Source organism: Scylla paramamosain, chromosome 24, assembly GCF_035594125.1.
Source record: "Scylla paramamosain isolate STU-SP2022 chromosome 24, ASM3559412v1, whole genome shotgun sequence".
Lineage (NCBI taxonomy): Eukaryota > Metazoa > Arthropoda > Malacostraca > Decapoda > Portunidae > Scylla > Scylla paramamosain.
This window is the reverse complement of record NC_087174.1, coordinates 8572982-8597500: the sequence shown is the minus strand read 5'-3', so window position 1 is coordinate 8597500 and position 24519 is coordinate 8572982. Positions and strand designations below refer to the sequence as shown.

Below are 24519 nucleotides of genomic sequence, written 5' to 3'. Positions count from 1 at the left end.
TTGTCACCTTTTTTTTTTTTAATCTCTCACGCTGTCTCCCTTTTTTCGCCCATCACCCCATCACCTCGTCGCCAAGACCTGAGTCACGGCTTAACTGGTGCCTCTCGTCCCTCACCCTTCTGGCAGCACCCCGTCTTAGCCACTGCGCTCACTGATGCACAGGTCTACTCTAGGCACATCACCACTCGCTGGCCCCTATATAGAAGGCCACGTCAGTCCCTTGCCGCACAATGGCTACGGATAATAATGTCATGAAAGATTGCTCCTGATATGTTAAAATCTCTATCTGACGTGAATAGTTGTTTTGATTGATATCCGGTAATGATTGAATGTGGGAGGAAATGAGAGAGAGAGAGAGAGAGAGAGAGAGAGAGAGAGAGAGAGAGAGAGAGAGAGAGAGAGAGAGAGAGAGAGAGAATATTGTACAGTAAAACAATATATCATGCGCTGGCAGTGATATCTTTCGTTGAGTTACTTTCTACCAATAGTGAAGTGTTTCGTGGTTTTAAGATTGTCGTCCCGTTTGAACTGAAAATGAAGACAAGTTCCATCTCATTGCCCTTTTGTTATTGGTGGTTATATTCTAAAGGCATAGCAGGATAAGCGGTGAGGTGTGGAACCTGAAATAGAAAAAAAAAATCACAATATGAGAAAGCATTAGAATGTTACGTGCACTCAAAAAAGAAAAGAAAGAAATCATTATACGAGTATGAAATTAAAAAGCACCAGAACATTACATAAACTTAAAAAAGACAAAGTCAAATAGAATTAAAAATCGCTAGAATATTATGTAAACTAAAAAAGAAAGAAAATCATCTCATTAAACTAAAAAGGACTAGTGTTATATAAACTCATAAAAGGGAAAGTCATCAAATAGTATGAAAATGTTACGTAAACTGAAAAAGGAAAAAAAAAGTCTGTTGCTATCAAAAAGCACTCCAATGTTATGTAAACTAAAAAAATAAATAAATAAAAACCAAATTATATGAAAAAAAAACACTAGAATGTTACATAAACTCTAAAAGCATCAAAATATTATGAAAAGTACAAAAATATTGAGTAAATTTTTCCATACTTGTAGTTATTGTCGCTTGAGTCTTTTAACACATTGTGCAATTACTTTTGTACACTTTTCTCCAGCATCACTTTGTGTGCATTATAATTCACTAAATATACGAGAAATATAGTATTGTTGATTAAGAGGAGTGCAGCGCAGACACCATCGTGGCAGCAGGGGCGGGTGTGTGGCTGTCTGAGCGTGTCCATCCTTATGTGCGTGAGATTGGGATATCCGAACACCGTGGCGCCTGTCCATTCAGTCTGGTGACCTACTGTTATCGCGCCCCATACCATCCATAAGTACTGCGTGGACACACACACACACACACACACACACACACACACACACACACACACACACACACACACACACACACACACACACACACACAGCACAGCACAGCATGCCACCACCGACAGAGGAAGAAAAATATGAAGACAATTTCCACTTTCATTACAAAGCAGACTAATAATGCAAGATTTGAGTGACTTTCTTTTCCTGATGTGAAAGTTGTGACACGCTCTCTTGGCACTGAGGACAAGAGGGAGCGAATAAAGGAAGGAAGGAAGGAAGGAAGGAAGGAGGGAGAGTAGGGTAATGAGGAAGGAAGGAAAGCAGAATGGGTAATGGGAGAGATAAGACGGGGAGGAGGAGGAGGAGGAAGAGGTCAGAGTTGGAGAAGGGAAGAGGTGGGTGTGGCACTGATGGGCTGAGAGTCTTTACGAACAAAGCAAAGGAGACGAGCACAGGGAGGAAATGAAAACGGTAATTAGCATAAGAGAGAGAGAGAGAGAGAGAGAGAGAGAGAGAGAGAGAGAGAGAGAGAGAGAGAGAGAGAGAGAGAGAGAGAGAGGACACAATTAACGCTACCCTTTACCCTCCCAGCAGCCGAGGCCATCCACCTTGCCAACCTGCTGTGTCAGTACGGCTACTTCTTCCCCGTCGGAGAGTCCCGCTCCCTCATTGTTAAGGATGACTCCTCTCTCTACAGGTTCCAGGTGAGTCACGTTTGTGTATTTTCCTTTTTCTCTGATTCTCGATGATTCTTTGCAACATCGCTTCGGGGATTGGCGCTGAAGTGGGCCTTTTATTTTTTTATTTTTTTATTTATTTTTTTCCTCTTACACAAAAATAAAACAGTGACGTAAGGCGTAAGGAATATAACAAGAGACATTTTGACAAGATCGTGCTTTTCTTTTTTTTTTATGTATTAGGTTAAGAGGCCAAAGACAAAAGAAATTGATTAATGATAAAAAGTTCAAGCTTCATTACAAGTGGAATCAGAAAGGAGTTAGGATGGTATTACTTTCTAAGTGTGATGATAAACGACTGGAAAACACACTAATTATACCTACACATAATAAGATCAATTTAATTAAAGGTGGACATAGTACATATGTTTTATAGTATAGAGACTACCACGTGTATACCGACTAGCGTCTAATGTTCTTAGGTTGATGTTTTTTTTATGACATCGAATATGGTGTCGATAAATGTTACGGTGGAAGTGGGAACATACACATTGCAGTAATTTGCTTTATCTTCATTCATTATGATGACGAGGGACGTCCTCAGGTGATGATCAGGGAGAAGGAAGCCTGTGGAGTTTTGTACATTAATACTGACTGAAGAAATTATGGCAGTTGTTTTCTGCCAATGCTTTTGTTTCACACACACACACACACACACACACACACACACACACACACACACACACACACACACACACACACACACACACACACACACACACACACACACACACACACACACACACACACACACACACACACACACACACGTGTGTGTGTGTGTGCATGCATGTAAGGGAGGGCTATTTTTTTCAGTGCATTCCCCTTAACTATCGTCCTATACAATCAGAATGAGAAGCTTTGATATTTCCATCATAGGCAGCGTTAGAAAGTTTCCTGTTTTTGTGTTGGCAGCGTCCTGGCGGAGTGTGGCCTCAAATATTTACTGCGACAGAAACACGTCATATACTTCGGCAATTTGTTGAGTGGGGACACATTCCAATGACGCGGCGGGGTGGCGTCCAATTCCAGCATGTCAGGGAAGCATCACTCGGCGGCGCGACGAGTGATCGTTGCCCGAAGTCCCTGCCCGGAACGGTTACACAAAGTGGCCGCCAGCTACGGCAGGCTGCACGCGGCGCCGGGAGTGTCACCCACCTGATGGCTGAGTGACGCAAAGCACGGAGCGGCAGCGAAGCTTGTTAATGGTGGCGCACAGGTCAAGGAATGGTGCCATAGTGCAGTGCTGCGGCCGCTGATCAAGACAACGAGGAGCTGTCTTCGCTACGTATTTGTATCGTCATCGCATACCATCGTGTTGCCGTTAATCTTGCGAACTACCCTCTTATCAAGTGTGTGTGTGTTGTAATAAGAAAAGAATACGTAAGACACCCTTGCCTGGATGGGCTGGTTGGTGAAGAGAAGCATTTGTCTGTGCTATCCTATTTTTCTCACCATATATTAAACAGTATACTCTTCATAAACAGTCTCGTAAGGACCAACAGATATGTTGCGTCTGGTTCCTCCTTGTGTTATTCCATATTTTTAGTAACAAGTAATACCTACTATTGCATCAGTACAAACAAAGGAAATATCACTTGGCTCTCTCTCTCTCTCTCTCTCTCTCTCTCTCTCTCTCTCTCTCTCTCTCTCTCTCTCTCTCTCTCTCTCTCTCTCTCTCTCTCTCTCTCTCTCTCTCTCTCTCTCTCTCTCTCTCTCTCTCTTTCTCTCTATGACCTGCAACGCCCCCCGCCGCCGCCGCCAGCCAGTGTTGTAAAGGTCAGAGGGCGCCGTGTCTCCAGCAGGTCAGGCACGCGGTGTGTGGCGTTGGTAATTGGTAGGGCTGGTGTGGTCTCCTGCTGGGGCGGTGCAATGGGACTCAGACTCACCTGCTTCTGGCCGCGACTCGCCCTGCCCCTGGAACACTATTACGGCATTCCCTTTTAAGGAGTCTTGTTTTAGATTAGCTTAGTTTTTTTTTTTCTTTCTTTCTTTATTGTAAAGGTCGTCTTGAAATGTTTTATGTTGGAAAAGCTCTTGCTGTTTTTTTTTTTTATGCCACTTTTATTTCAAGTGGAAGCCTTTTTTAGAACTAAAATGAAGCAAGGCAATAATAATAACCTGACCTCTTTAGGTTTTGTGTGTGTGTGTGTGTGTGTGTGTGTGTGTGTGTGTGTGTGTGTGTGTGTGTGTGTGTGAGCACTCCACCCTGGGCAGCATTCCAACACATCCCCATTGAAGACTGTATCACGATCCCGCCGTGAGAAAAAAAATAAGGTCTGAAGGTTTCATCATTCCAAACGCGACTCCCACCGTTAATAAGAGGAGACTGGCACCAATCACTGCCTTCATCAACACCTGAAGGCGTCCAATCAAAAGTTTGTATGTGTGGAGTGGCGGGGCGGGTGTATGTCCACGCCTCCCCCACCACGCAGCGCCATTTCCAGATCCCACCCAACCACCTACCACCTCCACCTCACCACTTCTACCTCCTCTCACTGCCCAGTTTTGCGTCCCTGCACCATCTCTTCCCGTCCTGCGCCCCACTATTGCCAGTCCCCGGATACAGACATTTGTATTTCGTGGCGTGTCATCAATATTGCCTTCGAAAACACTTTTTGTCTTTTACTCTTTTATATCCCACGTCCACACACTAAAAAGAGTAAAAAACATTTAATCTTTTCAACATTTTAGGTGCCAGTAAGGTTTTATTTTTTCTAGGATACGTATTTTTCTGTACTTCGTGATTTTTAAAGTAATTGTATGGGAATCAATATTGGTGTTTCCAGTACTCCCTCCTCGTTTTTCTTTTTTTTTTTTCAATTCTTTTCTTTTTTTTCCTTTTTTTTTTTTTAACGCAGAGGAATCGAGGGGCGAGGGGCAGAGCGCGGTGCAATTGAAAACACTATCCGAACCATCGCTTCCCGGTTTTCCCTCACCGGCACACGGGAGGGAATACGTTTTGCCACTTGTTCTTTTGCCTGCACATGCACTTGATCCCAGCTGTGCCCAGACGAGAAGCGACGCGATGACAGGAGACCAGGAGGAAAGCAAGAAAGAGGAAAGATGGGAGTTGATAGGAACGGTAAAGTATGCGGTTACCATAATAAATGAAAGGGCAAACAGCAGCAATGTTGGCCCTAACGAGGCTGTTTGTGGTCAAGTATGTGAGATTCGTGATACTAGAAGGCGGGGGGCTAGTGAGTGATGTTTTGAGTAAATTTGTGTTACTCGGAAGTAGGATTAAAAAGTTGTTATTTTGACTTTGCGAATTCATGACGAAGTATTCTTGGAAAATTTCTTTCTCATAACTTTATCCGTTTCTTCATTATTATTTGTATTTTTCAATATTTTTAAGGCCATGGAAACTCCGAAGGCATTTCTTGTGTTCAGAATTTTATTCTGAAACTGAAAATCCGCTTGGTTATTAGATCTGTGTCTCCTCACAGCTGTCCGTGTTGTGAGTAACATCATTATCTAGGCCGTGAGAGAGCCATTAAAGTTGTTGTTGTTGTTGTTGTTGTTGTTGTTGTTGGTCGTGGTGGTAGTGGTGGTGGTCTTTTAGTGGCCAAATCATCATATTTGCGTTATATTGTTGTTATATATGCAGTTAACAAGAGCAATAACCATGAAAATAACGTAGAAGATTGCAAGAGATGCAACATTGGGGTGGTGAGTGAGAGATTGACGGCAGTGTGTCGAGGTAAGGGAATTGAGGCGAAAATCTTTGGACTCCACATTGTTCAGGAGGAATGTATGAATTGATCCTTCCATATTTAGGAGTTATACTCCATACAAGGACAAGATTAAGGCCCGTGTGTAAGGTAAGCTCTGGAAAAAAAAATCTCTGCTTTTTTAGGTAACAGTTTATAGCTGTTTTTACGCGCGCACGCACGCACGCACACACACACACACACACACACACACACACACACACACACACACACACACACACACACACACACACACACACACACACACACACACACACACACACACACACACACACACTGTAAAGATCTTCATGATATTACAAAATTCAAGCATACCACCTGTTTTCTTCTCTTGTATAATTCAAGGACCGCACGTGGTGAAAATTTGGTGTTAGTGCGCTCATCCCACGTAATATTAAGAGTAACAAAGCGGTGTGGACGCCTTTATGTCCCTGGCCGGGGGGAGAGTGGCTTAGCTTCCCGGATCCAAAGGAGTTCTTAAGACGGCCGGGGGGAGAGTGGCTCAGCTTCCCGGATCCAAAGGAGTTCTAAAGACGTCGCTGCTCACCCGCCGCTGACACATGGCCAGAGTCCACAAAGGAGGTGCTCACGCAAACTTTTACGTAGGGGGGGACGAAATGGGAGGCGACCACGCGAGAATGGGACTGACGTAGAAGGTGACGTCAGCAGACAGATAGCAGCTGGCGACCGATGCATTAGTGCGCGAGGCGACGAGCAAACATTCTGAAACCAGTGAACTATCATGATTCTAGTTATGTTGAACCTCGCCTCTCACACACAGCCTGATTACCATGGCTCTGATGCTAAATTTCTTCTTCAAGGAGCAAAGAAGCCTATGTGTTTATCGTTTATAATGCCAAGTTCAGTGTTACTCTCAGATGTATCGGTGCCTTACCTCGACCACTTCTAACAGGCTCTAGTGAATGTTAATGGAAATTTCTAGAGAGTTCTCATGGTTCTGGCGATTATTAGCAAGAATTCAACATCGTCAACAAGAGAGAAAGCTGTAACATTTCCACCAGTCATCTAAATGGCCTTTGAAAGTATGTCTAATTACACTGTTTGTAATACTGAACACTAAAGCGATACATGCTTTTGTCGTCATGTTATCATCAGAAACAACACAAAAGTAAGTCACCATCACACCAGAGGATGTACCTCATCAAAACCGACCTTCACCAGAATTCCAGTCTGGCGAGCAATAGAGGGCACGTGTTTGGAAGTAAACAGACTGTCGCAGCGTGCCCCCTGATGGCCAGAACTCAAAGCGGCGGTGAGAGGAGGGAAAGGGAGGGCGCACCAGTGTATCAGATCCTTTGTAAAGGTCACCCTGCCTCACCCTCACCCTCACCCTGACCACCACCCGCCCTCCATGTTCACGAGAGAGGCTGTTGGCTTTGACCTTCCCTCGCCAGTATATCAATTTCCTTACCATCTCCATTCCGCGCAGAGGGTGAATGTATGTTGCACCATTGTACGTAATGATGGTCAGAAGCCAAGTAAAATAACAATTATTTCTGTGTTCTGCATTTTTCCTCAATCTCAGTTCTTCTGGTCTGCTGAGAATCTATCAATAGTCAGGTTTTGTTAGATTATCAGCTGGTCAATGAAGGTAAAAACGTAAGAAAATAAGGGATGCTGCAAGAAGCTATCATACCAATATGTGGCAGTTCCTGTATGAAATATACCTACGTATTTCCACCTGTCATCCCCATCCATAGATTTGTCTGATATTATAGTGCTCCCTAATCAATCAGCATATACTGTATATACCACTCTTTAAGAACCAATTCCTTCCTGTCTCTTTTTAAAATCTATTTGCAATCTTGCTTAAACACGAAATGGAGGAAGTTAGTGGAGAATGTTACTCTACTGACCTTCATTGTAAGTAGTGACACTATCTGGTCCTCAGAGCAATGGAACGAACACTTCGCTGGCCACGACTAAAGACACTTGGGGATCCCTTGGTATTTTTTTCCCATCCCCCACCACATCTTTTCCTACCAGCAATAACAAATGTTCTTTTTCCTACGTTTTCATGTCCTCATTCATGTTTAATGCGTATTTTCTTGCAGTATCTCTCTCTCTCTCTCTCTCTCTCTCTCTCTCTCTCTCTCTCTCTCTCTCTCTCTCTCTCTCTCTCTCTCTCTCTCTCTCTCTCTCTCTCTCTCTCTCTCTCTCTCTCTCTCTCTCTCTCTCCATGCCTTCACTCATGTTCGCTGCCTATTTTCTTACAGTGCCTCCCCTTTTTACGCCCATCTTTCATCCTTCTATCCATCTTCTGTTTCCATCCTTCACCTTCACATTGGTCCATAATCACCTTCATCCATCTTTTCTCCAAGCATCCGTCTTCTCTTTCATCTTCTTTACTTTCATTTGTCTGCCTCCCCACCAATCTTTCCCCATGCTTTGCCCTCTTTTCCCACCCTTCATCCCTTCCACATCTCGACAGTATCAGTTCTCACTCTATCTTTATTGTGCTGGTGTGAGGACACACGCCCATACCCTTGCCGCCCACATTGCACGGCGCGCTTTTCCCCGTGGGACTTGACGACGCCTCGGGCGCCAGCCCCGGCCAACCACGTGGAGTGAAGTCAACCCTCGTCTCCGCCACCCCTTTGTCTCCGCGGTGCTCCGGCCTACTCCACGGCGTTTGGGTTCCCATTGACCTCAGGAGCCCCTTTCCTTGCTGACCGTGTGGGTCTCCTCGGGAACAAAAGCCCAGCAACCACTGGGTTACCACCCCATCATCATCATTCCTTGTCCGCCTTGCCTTGGTGGTGGACATGCGGTTCCCTGGCAGCTCAGCTCATCATATATCTTTTTTGTACAGTTTATTTATATTAATATAGCACTTACCATTGTGTTTCTTTAGCCACCACCTCTACACAGTACTAGAAGAACCAGATTTGCCTAGTACATTATTTCCCGGAGCTTTATTTTTTCACTTTTATAGCGGTTATGGATTTTTTTTTCATTCGTTTTTTTTATGTGAATTTGTTTGTGTGTTCTTTCTTCATGCTAAATCATTTACTTAATTTATTTATTTATTTCCTCTCCGTCTCTCTTTTTCAAAGGTACAGTTGCGGTTGTTCATCTCTCAGGTCGCACCCTACACTTCCCAAGCCAGATTATTCTTTCTCTTCGCTTTCCCTTCTGTTCTCACCCAGAGCCAATATTTTCAAACAATGCGGAGTCTTATCCTTTTCATTTCTGACAGACTCTACTGGAAGTTATGTGGATTTTCAGGAGTGATACCATGTTTTTTTATTGATTATCGAACTAGAATTTTGCATCATCAGTCGGAAAAATCGTCAAAACACCCTTGATAATTGGACTTGATTATCTAATATAGTCCTTCTGAGTTAGCGAAACATTTCCAAATATGGACCCTGATGGGTTTATTTATTGTTTCTTTTCTTTTCTTGAACGTTAAGGAAAAAAATAATAGTGTTCCGTTTCTTTTTTTTTTTCTTTTTTCCGTGGTTTTTTTTTTACATTACCGCTCCTCAGTCATCCACTTTTTTCTTTCCTTCTTTATTTAGTTAGTTCATTACGGATTGATCCAGACTTCCCCGTGTATAATTCTCTCTCTCTCTCTCTCTCTCTCTCTCTCTCTCTCTCTCTCTCTCTCTCTCTCTCTCTCTCTCTCTCTCTCTTAGGTTATTTTAAGAAGATAATTGGATAATATTCCCTCACGAATATCACTTTTTTGCCATTTATTTGTATTCGTTCCCTCGCCTTGCTATCATTCACAGCTCAGCCTGGCAGTGTGTGTGTGTGTGTGTGTGTGTGTGTGTTGTAGATAGACGAACTGTGTCTCATATTTCAAATGGTCTTCCTTTGAGAAAGACTTTTTTATTTCAGATAAGTATACTATTAGTAACACTCAGAGCAACTGATGAAGCTGCAGAATAGCGAAACAGAAAATATGTGTCCAAACCCCTCCTGCTCGGATGCCTCTTATTTTTGTTTGTGAATAACATGCTTTTGGTGGCTTTCGTCGGGGACAGGTTGTCCTTCATTAAAAAAAAAAAATAAATAAATAAATAAATAAAATAGATAAACAAATGAATAAAAATTATTCTATCTTGAGTACTTAATACACTCATTGTTGCTATTGTCATTTATTATTGAAATTCATAGAAGGGTGTTGAATTGTCTGTGTATGGACTGGACATGTGCACCATCCAAGAAAGTGCACCCAGACTGTGACCAGTACATGTGGTAAGAATGCTGTCAGCGAAGCGATCAAAGAGACCAACATCACAAACTGACATTTTTTTTTTTTCTGATATATACTGGAACAAAAAGGCAGTAACTAAAAAAAAAAAATTCGATTGTAATAATAATGACCCATATTGTTTAACATTTCAACATTTTATTTTGATTACATCCAATAGGGCAATAGCAGAAGTTTGTAAAGCTTTGAATTTTTTTTTTTTTTTTATGATGGTAGTTTAGCAAAAAAAAAAAAAAAGTATCATCCATTGAAAAAATATCAGTCAGAACTTGGCTGATCATCTCTGTTACTTTAGAAAATAATCCTTGTGAGAACCCATATGGATGTTTCTTAATGCACATCGTTAAAGGAAACGGAAGAGCATTTTGGTAAAGAAATTCAGGCGTCATAATGCATATTTAGTAACAATGCCAAGTTAAATATGTTTGCTTGTTAAGTATTTATATACATTTTCTTATATATATATATATATATATATATATATATATATATATATATATATATATATATATATATATATATATATATATATATATATATATATATATATATATATATATATATATAAACACATAGTCCAAGAAACTTGTTAATGTTAAAAAAAAAAAAAAAATCTAAGATTAATAGTTGCATGGAGTCAGTAAGGAACTGTTAAGAGTAGGTTAGACGTTTTCTAATAGGGGTGATAGAAGAACACGTGTGTGTTGTAGGGAAAACCACGTGTACCATCCTGTTGGTTTCCTGCACCTTTCCTCATAGTATCAAGTCTTCTTTTTTTCCCTTGCATTGCCTAATATAACATGTTTCTCTTCACAGACGCCCTACTACTGGCCCTCCCAGAATCACAGCGCCGACACCACCGACTACGCCATCTACCTTACCAAGCGGCTCTCCAGGAACAAACAGAAGCATGGCCTGGAGGACTATGAGTTGGACGCGTACAACAAACTCAAAAAGGCGCTCGCCCATAAGTGGGATTTCATCACCATGCAGGCGGAAGAACAGGTAAGTACACACATTTTCTTGAGTAGAAGTGGTTGGGCATTATGAAAATTACTCCAGCCTACTAATTTCCAGATATTGGCTTTTTCTCTCTGTCAGGGTCTGTCAGAGCCAGCCGGGGTCTGTCAGGGTCTGTTGAGGTTTGTCAGTGTCTTTTAAGGTCCATTAGGGTCTATCAGGATCTGTTGGGCTCTTTCAGGGTCTATCAAGGTCCCTCATAGTCTGCGGGGCCAGGCAGAGTCTGTCACCTTAGCGAGCTTTCCCTCCATTCCCTCCATAATAATAATAATAATAATAATAATAATGCCATGATATTCTTTTTAATGCATGAGTTTGGCATAACAGCACCTCCTACATTAAATCATCTACGGTCAATACACTTACATTGTCATCAGTCTACACTAGGATTAATATGTTTTTGTTTTTATTCTATTTCTTTCACATATTTGTTTTTTATTTTCTTGTATTTTATGAGGGTTGTTTTGAATAATTTGTACGAAGCTTAGTGTCAAGTCAATTTTATCCATAAAGATAAGAGGAAAAATGAAAAATGAACAAAGTGAATTAATTGAATTAATCTAAACCTTTTTTATATGTCTCATTTGTTAATCCTTCAAGGCACTAATCCTGCAGGGCACTAGCAAAGCAATCCCCCATGAGATGCCCCAATCACAGGGGCAAGGCCAGAATCCTCAATGAAAATTTGTGTTGCTAGTGCCTCACAAGACTATTTCCCTCGCAGTGAGTGTCCAGCAGGTTATAGATAAATTCTTCTTTGCTAAAAAAAATTGTTGTTTAGATTCATCAAGTTAATTCATAGTTCATTTTCCTGTTTGTAGTTTTATAGGTGAAAACTTCTTTATAACATATTTCATCATACAAGACAACCAAAATAACCAAGAAACCTTAAAATAAACAAATGAAATTAGAGGATGTATTAATGACCAAAAAGAGATAATAATCCAGTCTACTCATATTCTTACTTTGGAAGTGTATACTGGCAATCATCAACACTTGGAAATCAATACCCAAATGAAATATGCATGAGAATGAGCAACGTTAAAGAAGGAATCCTTATCTCTCCCACTTGTGTTTCCTCTGCAGGTGAAATTGGCCAAGGATAGGAAGAAAGGGGATAAGATAGTGACTGACTCGCAGGAAAGGGCGTACTGGCGCGTGTATCGACCCCCTCCAGGCTTTACCAACTGCCTGGAGACTGCACCCGTACCTGACAAGACAAACATGGCCAACAGGGTCCGCAAGAAAACTCTTGATGATCTCAAGAAAGAAGTAAGATCTGGTCCATTTAGCCACCATCACCACTCCACAATTCACTCTGCCAGTCTCATATAGTAGACATACTATACCATCCTCACAGATCTTATTCTCTTTCCTTTTGTTCATACCACATGTCAGTTGTATTAGTGGCATCTTGATTTTCTTTCTTTTTATTCTTTATTCATTGAAAATACATAGATTGTTTGAGTGTCATGCCATGTCTGGAAACACTGGGAAATTGATCTGAAGGCAGAATAAATTGGTTGTGAGAGGCTTTTACCAGAGAACAAACCTCCATCAGGCCACTCAGAAACATGAGTGACACTTTCATTAAATAGGCCAAGATGATCACCAAGGCCCAGATGAATTTCACTCTGCCTTGACTATCCTGTCACTATATCAGAAGATGGCATTTTTATACAGTAATTTGTAAAAGTTCTTTTTATTCTCATTCTTCCTAGATGTCATAGTCATAGCATGCACCCTTGAACATCTTGCCACACTAAGATACATACATACTTAAATAAGACTCAGCTCCTGGACTGATCAACAAGCACTCACACCAGACAGCTCTCAACTTTAAAAGCTTAGGAACAAACCATCACTAGCAACACCTCATTGTCATTAGTTTATGAGTTTCCAAATTACTGTGAGGTTGGGAGATATGTGTCAAGGCTAATCTTATGATTGAATATTGATGAACAATAGAGGGTTTTATCTAGTGTAAGTACAGACAATCAACCCTTCCATTCTATTGTATTGTCATTCATGCAGAAGCTTCATAAGTTGAAGGCACACAAAAAACTTATATATAATTTAAAATGAGGACTCACTAACTCATCTTGTATTGCCATATGAGCTGCTCTATGATTGCAGTTGAAGTTTCATACCTAAGGAGACTTCCATCAACATTTTTGCATGTTTTGTTTCTGTCATTATCACTTATTTCTGATTTTTGTCTTACTATGATTGTGAATTAAGCTGTAAATTTTTATTTCAGAAAAAGTTCTTGGAATCAGCAGTGGATCGTACTCGACAGAAGTTATCACAAGTGGCAGAATCTCTTCTCTCCTACACTGAGATCTATTATGAGTATGACCCTCTCTTGAACTATCCTCAGCCTTCCAACCCTTGGCACTCTGATGAGGACACTTACTGGGCACTCAACGATGGCATGTAAGGCACACTGAGAGGTGTAAGGCTAAAGGAAGACTATGAATGGTGTAGATAGACAGTGCTAGATACAAGAAGGATGTCTCTAGAGCAAGAGAGAGTGATTTTGCATGATTAGGGTGAATTGTCATCAGTTGTGGATACATGAACAGTGATGTGGACTATAGGGCCTTATAGGGAGCTGGTCTGATCATGGGAGAGTGAATATTGTAGTAGCTTTTATGGACATACTGTTTTTCAGAAGTATACTATAAGAATGGTAGTAATTATTGATGTTATCTTCCCCCAGAGTGGAAGTGCCCACAGAAAAGCGGGTACGTCGTTGGGGACTAAGCATGGAGGAGCTGATCAGTGATGTCATGGGTGAGTCCTCTCCCTCTATTGTCACCTTTCTGTGTTACTATAAAAATCTCTACTTACACTAGGAAAAGTCATTTTCAATAATTTCAAGTAAAGATCCTATTGTAAATATATTTATTGTCATACCTGTAATTATGAGAAGTAAAGCATCACACTGTACATACTTTGCTGTGACATCAAGCATAGATCATGGTGGTTACTTACGATGATAATTTATGATATTAAATATGATAATTTAATATATCTTTTAGTTACAACCTGTGTTCTGTGGATGTAATCCAGCTAAAGTATTAAATGCTTTAAAACATTTTATTTTGTGTTTTTCTGTGGAGTAAAGATTCTTCATTTGAACATTTTTCTTTTAATTTAATCTGATAATTTGTTCCACCATGTTGAGGTGGTATTTCACACACTTACCTATGAAGTCATTGCCTGTATCTCATTGAATGTTCTTGGAAAATTTTGTTGTCTTGTGATTATTACATTAGACATTTTTACCATCAAACATTAACTGTAGTGACTCAGGTGGTGCCTTACATAGTGCATTTGGCTCAGATTTCAGTCCTAGGTTCAGATTTCAAGCCAGATGGAAACAATTTGTGTCTGTCTTCCTTCACACTGCAGTGTAATTCCTGTTGACCAAAGCAGAGGATAAGTACTAGATGTAAGTCAAATTGTGACCTGCAACTTGACAATCCCAGTAAGACCTCTTTCATCACTGCAGGGAGGCCTTTTGTCCTGCTGTGGATTCCTGTAAATTGATAATATTGTTGAATAAACTGTTTTGATATATTGTTGCCATATTCTTACAGGTCAGTCAGAGTTTGCAGCATACTTGAGGAAGGAATACTGTCATGAGAATATTCGCTTTGTGGAGGCAGTACAGCAGCTGAGATGGGGACCTACATCAGATATGGAAGAAAAAGTTAAGAATATATATGAGTGAGTATTTTTGCTAGTGTTGAATGGGATTGTATGATAAAAATGTTAATAATGTAATGGTTGACAGTGGTGGGATTTGTAAGTACTCCTGAGGCCTTTTCTAGTGATAAAATAAAATCAGAGAATTATGAATGCCGTTGCAAAATTCACAGAGCCTCAAGAGGAAAAGATAGTGTGGGAAGGTTTGGAGTTTTATTAAAATAGAGTGCATTCTCAGTTTATATGCTTTTCAATTTTTGTGATTTTAATATTCTTCATTATAGATATGTACGGCATTAATTCATATCATATGACATGTAGTATCAATACATTTTTTCCATCATAAATATTCCATGTGGCTGTTTTTTCTTGCACAAAACATGTATAGTACATATAACACATACCTTGATTATGACCTTCATGTGGATTACCTCCTTATAAACTCTTCATCAGATGGAAATAAATATTGTAAGTTGGAAATTAATTTGAGTCACTTTTATAGCTCATAGCCCAAAATTGTACAATTTTAACAGATGTCAGCTTTATAGCTAAGGCATTAATTGGAAATAGTGCACATACAGTCAGGTCACCACTAACTAACAAATTTCCAATGTGAATTGTGTCTAATGCAGGGGATCAGTTTGCTTTCAAATCATACCCAAACCTAGGGATTTTAGAGCCAGATGCAGGAATGAGTTGCAACAAGCTACAGAGAAATCCGTTACATGGAGTAGGGTAATACTAATATCAAGGGAACGAGGATACCATTGTTGCTATCCACAGTGAAAGAAGGGCAGGCTGCAGCTGCTGCTGCTGCTACCAAGCATAGTGATGAGAATTTATGAAGAGAAGGGCAGGCTGCAGCCTTGTCTTTCATTATTTTAGGTCCTCCACACCGGGTTTATGTGCACGTGGATATTGACCTTCATGCTAGTGACGTTTGACCACATGCCAAACTGACCTGAGTCAGTTTGGCATTATTGAATGCTTTCAGCATTCAATAATGTGATCACAACAGTAGGCTCCTCTTAACTAGTTTGCCATCTAGACTTAATTACTGAAATGTGAGGCCCCAAAAACCCAGCACAACTCATGACAAAACAAGGCAAGCTCTGAGAGCACCAGTGCTACCCATTAAACTAACATTAATACCTTGAGACATAGTATAAGCAGCAACAGAGTATTCACTCCTTGTAGTGCAAACATTGACCTTTCTGTCAGACTTCAGGATGTCAGCCCTCAAGCAAGCATCTTAAGTTCTGACATGCATTACACACACACACACACACACACACACACACACACACACACACACACACACACACACACACACACACACACACACACACACACACACACACACACACACACACACACATATACATTTAATTTGGCTCTTAGTGAGATGCTGATATTATTTCAGGGAGTTTCTCAAGCCTGGAGCACCATGTGAGATAAATATAGATGGGAAAACAATGGAACTGACCCAGCTTCTTATGAAGGAACCAAACCGCTTCACCTATGATCTTGCCTCTGAGCATGTGTATGTGGTGTTGCTGAAGAAAGACTGTTATCCACGCTTTCTTCGCTCTGAGCAGTACAAGACTCTACTGGCCAATGCCCTCCAGCCATCACAGAAGAAGAGGTAAGGCAAGATATTAACCACACTGGCCTGGACTCATCTCTAGTCTAAAAGCACACTAGTCAAGATGTGTTTTACAATATTTTGGATTTTTTTATTATTTACTTATTTATCTATTTATTTATTTATATTTTTTTTTAATATAGCTTGGGATAGATTCTGCTGGGAACATCTAGGTATTCTGTGTGTGCAAATACAGAGTAATAAAATAGAATAGTACTGAGGTTTTCAGTTTTCAGATTGTATATATGCTATGATACAGAGGCATATGTCTGTTGTTTTGCCTAAATGTTGTGATTTCTTTGTTTGTCCTCTAGATGCATCCCTCACTACTTGTCTTTCATGCTTAGCTCCCAACTCAGCTGCTTACAAAAATTTCCTGTTGGTGTGTAGCGTCATGGAAGAGCTGACTTTGTTACTTAAGTGACTTCCTGAAAAATCTCTTTCTTCAATTTTTCCCAAGTCTACTTGGTTTTAGCTGATGTACACATTTCTTCTCCAGAATGGTGAACTGCATTCTTATTTTTTTATCACTCATGGGCTATTTTAATGTTCTCTTTCTCACCAAATAATGCTGCTTTTTTGCTGTGCTTATCTGCTCCATCCTCACCACCACTGGCCACCCACCTGCACCTGACCTCTTGACGTCAGGCCAAACTCCATGCTGGTCCGCCTCATGGCTCCCTCCATGATGCTGGCCTCAGGCACTGATGGCCGCAGCGGTTTGCAGATGTACGTGATGCTAACATCCTGCCTCTCATACACTACCATTTTGAACTTTAACATGGATACAACATTGCCAGTTCTTTTTCAATTAGATTCTCTCTTAATTGGCACCATCATCCCTTCCCTTTCAGTGGCTCACCCACTGTAAGAACAGCTAATGCTGGAATCCTTCCATCCAAGTACAACAGCACACTGAACCCTCAGTACATGTGAAATATTTCACCCTCTTTACTCAACCACAGGGCAGCTAGAAACTGCTGCCCAAATATTTTCCATCCCTCTTGTGGCCCTTTGATCTTGTACAAGGTCCTTTGTACTGTCATTATGCAAGAGCTTTAAGGAATGCTAGATAGATGTAAAGACCTCCTTAACTCCCCCTGGCAAACTCTACCACTCACTCATGGTTGGTAGTGTAGTTTTGGTAGCATAGTACCCAAGGGTAAGGTAATTGGCAGGTGAGAGCAAGGAGGAGTAAGTAAATAATACAGGGCACCAATATAGTTAACCAGATATTTATTTCTGGTGTAAAACCAGATGGAATCACAAAATAAATGCCACTGTCAGTCGACTGTACTACTACTACTACCAGATCGATCTTAAATCCTCATAGCTTTCACACAACACAGTCACACTGCCATCCTTCCACACTGTCCCACAGCTGGGCTCATGCAACCTTTTGGTTTCTGTCCGAGCAAAAGATACAGCCAACAGCTAACAGCTAACAGCTACTTTTCTATTTATATACCTGTCTGGAAATCCCAGATGGGGGTGGTCCAGACAAGGCAAACCAGTGTATGCCACTTAAATGCAAGAACATGTTACCCATTTAATAACTGAATCTTAATCAAAAACCCTTACCAAAACTCTTAAAGCATAACAATACAAGCATGAGTAGCTCATCTTCTGGATTCAAACACATAACAAAATATTACACTATAATATTAGTTTCATTTGGCACATTGTATATACCCCTTCTGTGCCCACTTGATAAAAAATTTAATTCAAGTACGGTGTATGGTAACAACCTCCAAAAAGGATAACATAATCTCTGTAGACATCTGTACTGGGCTGGATTGGTTGGAGAAAAATAACCTGATAAGGCAGGCACCCACCAGCCCACCCTTGCTGTGAGATTCCCAGTGCTCCCTGTCCTCAGTCTGACTGACTGCATGCAGTTCTAAATTATTGAGACAATTTGAGGGAGAAAACACTCATTACCTATCCATCCCTTGTCAGGTCTGTTTCATAGATACTTTTGTGATTAGCTCCTTTGTTTTAAATATAAGGTTTTCATCTGTTTAAAGTAATAAATGTGAAATTTTATCATGGCCAATTCAAGTTTGGAGGATGTGTTCATAGTTTCTGGTATCCAAGAGATTAATTGTTGAGTACATTTTATGGAAAGGATTGTATTTCTTTAAGAAGTGAAGGCAGATGCATGGTCAATGATACCATTGGATATGGGTGGCCTGACCCTGCTTGCTCTAACCTGCTTTGCTTAATAGTGTGCTTCATTATGCATCTTGAATAATTTTATTATATTTGAGTGACCAGATAATAAGCATGATAAACATCCTTTATTTTGTGAGGTTGTTTGTATATCCTTGTATCTTTATACTTGATTGACATCCCACCATGCAATGACAGTTTTGACAGGAAGCCTACACACACTTCCACACACTTACAGCCATATTCACAAGCATCCACTAAGAACCAAATTACATTTTTGCCTTTTAGCTTTTGTGGGAAGGTGACTGACTGACTGTCACTGACCACTTTGTGTGAGTGTCAGTTGTACAACATAATCAAGTCTCTCTGCATCAGGAGCCAACAGTAGCACTGGTTTACCATTGCTAAGTCATAGTAGATCCGTTTCTACTAAATCTGCCCTGTCATTGGCTGTACCAGATGCGAGTCATCCTCTTATAGAGACACTCAAAGCTTCATAACTTCATTCACAAACGTTTTCTATTTATCATCTTCTCATGCTATAACTCTTTCTTTCTCCACTAACATCCCTCTTGTACCTAATGTTGTGAATAGGTATGAGACCTATGAGAAAACTATTTTGGTGCCTCTTAGGTATCTTGTCTTTCTTCATATCTTACCATGACCTCTTATTCCTCAGTATCTCTTGAAAACATCATCCCTGAACATTTTCATTTCCTTCTACTCCTTTATTAGATGTCTTCTTTTTCTCATTTAAGGAAAGCAAATTTAATCTCTAAATTCTCTTCCAGTGTCAGGACTCTTAGATTTTGTGTTATTTTACTCCTGCAGTTTGTATTCTTCAAAATTTTCAAACACTTTAGTTGTGTGACATCAACATTATCACTTCATATTCCAGCATTGTTGAATTGCCATTACAGTAAGTTTCTTAATCACATCTTCATCCATGCAGGGAATGCCATTAGCTGTTTTTTATGAGCTAGTACATCTGTCGTGTAATCTTGATTGTGTTTCTCAGGAGACACGTTGTTTTGAATTGTGATTCCTAGATCTATTTCCTTATCTATTATTTTGTTATTCTGATCCATTTCATAATTACAACTAGGTCTCTTGTTGCCTTTGCTCTTTTCTATAAATTAGCATTTCTGACTTTTTACTTAACTTTCCATACACACAGCTCATATATTTTGTTAGTATTCTCCTGTAACCTCTTCAATGTCCACGTTTTTTTATGATAATCAGCAAACAGTTTAAAGTAATATAACAGTGCATCTCTTCTGCCTTGTCATTTACGTGTGCCAGCAAATGGAGCCAAAACTTATTTCATTGGTATCTCACTTGTTAGATTACCCCACTTAGGCATTTAATCCTCAATGCTCTAATTTCCATTTCATGGTCTTTTGCTCGACTTTGTCTACATGTTCCAATTTCCTCAAAAGCCACCACTTGTATGGTAATTTATGAAGGTCAACATACACATCACCTCTTTTGTATGACATCAGCTACTCTTGAATAGAGAGTAATGTAGTTTGTGCCTCAATATTTATCTTCTTTGAAGCCAAAGTGGCCTTCTGTAAAGAAAAAATTGACTGAAGTATTTAATCTTTGAGGGGCAATCTGGACACACCATAGCCAGATTGGAAGGATGTTGCTGTGGTATTCTAAGCACATCATAAGAAACAAATAAAAAGGGCAGTGTGAAGATACTGGAAACATAATGTGACATCTTATCTGGGCAGTCTACCTTATGGGGGATCTCAGCCTGGTATATAGATCTTTGATTATATTCTTGCATGATTTAGTCACTGGCATTTCTCTGTACTTCATTAGTTCCTCTTTTTTTCCATCTCTTATAAATTATGCATTATATTTATGCATTCCCAATTGAGTGGCACTTTATCCTCTTCTGTTAGCTTATATGTGTAATGTTTACATTTCTTATCATGGATCCTTCCATTTTCTCAGAATCCAATTTAAAACTTCCAGAACTACCTTCCTTAGTGTAATTTTTATATACAGAATTTTCTTTCCATATTTCTAAATGTGAAATTTATGTCTTCACAAGTTTAAGTCTACCCAGTGTTATATCCTCAAAACCTTTTCCACAAAGACTCTTTCTATAAGGGTACTTTGCACTGCAGCAACTTTTTAAAAACTTCTGTTTATAATTTCCTCTTGCTCCTTTCCTTCTCGTATACTTTTTTACTGATCTTCACTTTAGTGATCCTTATTTGCCTGTTTATGTGCATGCAGATTATAAATTATGAAAGTAAGTTCATTTACATGTTAATTTGATATTTGTTTCCCAGTAAATTACTCATCCTTTGCTCCTCCATTCAGCCCCCCTTCTTCTACACACCCCTGAGCCAAACACCTGGCAAAGGATTAGTGTTTGTGGTTTCATGATAGTGTTGATCAGGGAGTGTTGTGAAGGAATGGTTCAGTAAAAACAAAATAAATTTTAAAAGTTTATATATATGTTATATTTTTATTAATGTTTCTTGTTTGCTGATATAATAATGTATGTTTGGGATGCCAAAGAAAGTGTCATAGCCCAGCAAGAAGACTTAAAAGGTACATTGTGAGTAGAAGCAGTAGCAGATGACTGACAACAAGGAATATATATATATATATATATATATATATATATATATATATATATATATATATATATATATATATATATATATATATATATATATATATATATATATATATATATATATATATATATATATATATATATATATATATATATATATATATATATATATATATATAAACAGAAAAATCATAATAAAATGTCACACTAAGGACACAGATTAAAAACACAACAGCAACCATAACAGGCAGATGAGCAGTAACAAAAAAACAAGAAACAATGTGACATAATAACCTTTCAGATACAGCTTATACATAACAAAAAAAAAAAAAAAAAAAAATCAAGCAAAATAAAGGTATAAAGCTATGGACAAACCTTATGTGCTCTTGATTGTGGTGTGGTGAGGATTAACAAACGGTGGCAGTGTGAGAACTAGATTAGTTACAAACCCAGATCCTCAAAGCTCCATGCAGAGTTTTTAAAAGATATAATTATGGTGATGACGGTTATTTCATTCAAATTTCAGGTGTTTAATGTAAATAACTTCTAATATTTTAGTGTATGTATGTGCATTATCTTTATGTAATATACTAAAATCCTTTTCTGAAAACAAATGATCATGTGTGTGTGAATGTGTTCTTATTGCTGAAAATTTGATAAAAATAAGTACTTATTCTTATCAAATTTTTTAGCCTGATGATGCCTTTTGTAAAAGTGAAATGTTATGACACACAGATGATGCATAAGAAATACACAAAATTACCTTACTATGGCCATCTTAGCTATACTATTAGAAAGAGACTCACTACCATGCTTAAAACAACATCCTGACACCAATTTCATATTTATCTTTACCAGTACAGTTACTCTTGCCTCTTTTTTTTATAATTCAAAGACAGTATTCCTGTTGGAATTATCTCCAACATCATTTATGAATTTACTTATTTGAGTTGCAAGACTCAGTATATTGGAGAAATCAAGAGGAATCTAACTCATAAAATCAGTGGACATCAAGGTATTTCAATATGTACACAAAAACAGCTCACCCCCATTTTCAGCAATGAGAACACATTCACACACACATGATCATCTGTTTTTGGAAAACGATTTTAGTATATTACATAAAGTTGATGCACATGCAGACACTAAAATATTAGAAGCTATTTACATTGAACACCTGAAACCTGAATTAAATAACCAACTGTCATCACTATAATTATATATTTTCTAAACTCTGCACGGAGCTTAGGAGAACTGGGTTTGTAATTAATCTAGTTCTCATACTGCAACCCTTTGTCAGTCCTCACCACACCACAAGTGAGAGCATGCAAGGTTTGTCCATGGCCTTATACCTTTATTTTGTTTGATTTTTTTTTTATGTATAAGCTGTAGCTGATAGGTTATTATGTAACACTTTTTTGTTACTCCTTGCCTGCCTGTCCCTTTTGGCTGCTGTTGTGTTTTTAATGTTTCCCTAGTGTGATATATATATATATATATATATATATATATATATATATATATATATATATATATATATATATATATATATATATATATATATATATATCATTTTAATTTTATTGTTATCTCATTTTGTTTTCAGTGTTTTTGTCTTTTTTTTTTCCAGAATTTTATTTTCTATCAAAGTAAGAAAAGACATAGAATTTATAATATTGTTTTTGACTTCTTTCCTGATATCATCATTTACTTGTATCAAAATATTTAGAATCATAATGTTGGTACACTATTGTAATATATAGAAATTGAAAATGTAAATGACATTTCAGTACTAGGCTTAGTTATTATTGTACATTTGGTGTTTTCAATTAGCCATGTCCTTCAGATCCTCAATGATCTCATGGCATACTTCTCTATTATTTTAACTGGTATTTGTTCCATATGATTTTGTAATGAGCATTATTAGTCTCATCATTTCATTAATGTATGTAACATTATTGTGTGACACTTTATTTACTCAGAAGACTGTATATGTAGAAAGTTTTTATGGATTTATTTTGAATGTTGGTTTATTTATGTTAACCTTTACAGTGAAATGGTTATTTCAAAGCCTTGCTCAGAAAATGTTTTATTTATTTCAGGATTCTATTTAACTAGATATCTAAAAGGTCACAGAGACTGATTTTTAATTGACTTCATTTTAATTAACGTGTTTTCTCCCTTCACATGAATTATGCAAAGTCAAACTTTACTATTATCAGAATATATATTATTCATCTGCTTTGCATACAGCATCTGACATAGCATAAATTCTACAGCACTAATATGTTTTACTTTAGCAGGTTCTTCAGCTTTGGTGGTCCAGGGAAAAAGAAGATTTCAACTCCAGCAGCACCTAACAATGTCTCATCACAAGCACTCCAACCACTCAAGCGCCATGGCTCAGATGATCAGGCCGTATCACAGGCAGGACTGGGCCCTCATGGCAGCTCAGTCCTGTCAGCAGACAATGCTGGTGGTGTACACTTAGGAGGCCCTACTCCCAAAGTGGATTGTGACCCACCTTACAGGTAAGGTATGGGCTGGTGAACAGAATGTGATGGTATTCATCTGCTGAGCTCATAACACACCTACATCAAACAGGGTATCAGCTTAGTAAAGGAAAGTATTTAGAATGAAGAAAGGTCATGTGTTTAAATGCAGAATGAAGTCATGGGATGAACATTCACTAGAGGAATTATGCCTCAGGAAGATACATTTGGTACTGTGAAACTTAGGTGGAACATGGTCATCCTTCCTTCACCAGAAAGCTACTGGACCACAAGTGTGGGTTACTTGTATATTCAAGGAAAAACGTTTTGTAGTTTGTCATATTTGATTTTATTTAAGGATGTTTTACTGATTGTTAAAGTTGCAATAACATAATTGGATTTCAGATTCAGCTTAGTTCATGGAGCTTAGACTAGTCAAAAGATACAGAATTACACACACATGATGGTGGCAGGTCTCCACCAGAAATGAGGGTTGGTGTCCCATGCCATACCTTATGCTGTCTTTTATGTTTTCTTTACTTCCTCTATTCCATCTTAAGGTGATGCATGGCTGGGAATTCACTCTCTCATGTCCTTTTTTTTATTTATTTATTTATTTATATTTATTTATTTATTTTTTTATTTATTTATTTTATTATTATTATTTTTTATTTATTTATTTTTTGTTTTTCAAGAACTAATAGATTCAAAAGCACAGCTTTGATTTGCCTCTTGGAGGCAGTTTGGTTCATGGGGCACAAAGCTTAGCTCAAATGTGATCGAGTCCAGTGTTAGAAGGTACTCAG

General features: G+C 38.7%; 1 protein-coding gene across 13 annotated transcripts in view; it reads left to right on the top strand.

Moving 5' to 3' along the window:
• Window positions 1-24519, top strand: part of LOC135112688 (uncharacterized) — a 167618-nt gene that overhangs the window by 113411 nt on the left and 29688 nt on the right. For 7 of the 13 annotated variants that reach the window (XM_064027344.1, XM_064027342.1, XM_064027347.1 and 4 more), the window contains 9 exons: window positions 1946-2058; window positions 10885-11073; window positions 12175-12360; window positions 13349-13524; window positions 13811-13884; window positions 14694-14823; window positions 16226-16447; window positions 17096-17176; window positions 23522-23752. In XM_064027344.1, coding sequence (XP_063883414.1) covers window positions 1946-2058; window positions 10885-11073; window positions 12175-12360; window positions 13349-13524; window positions 13811-13884; window positions 14694-14823; window positions 16226-16447; window positions 17096-17176; window positions 23522-23752 — 1402 coding nt within the window. The remainder of the gene's footprint in view (window positions 1-1945; window positions 2059-10884; window positions 11074-12174; window positions 12361-13348; window positions 13525-13810; window positions 13885-14693; window positions 14824-16225; window positions 16448-17095; window positions 17177-23521; window positions 23753-24519) is intronic. The other 6 variants (XM_064027346.1, XM_064027353.1, XM_064027345.1 and 3 more) reach the window with 5 other exon arrangements.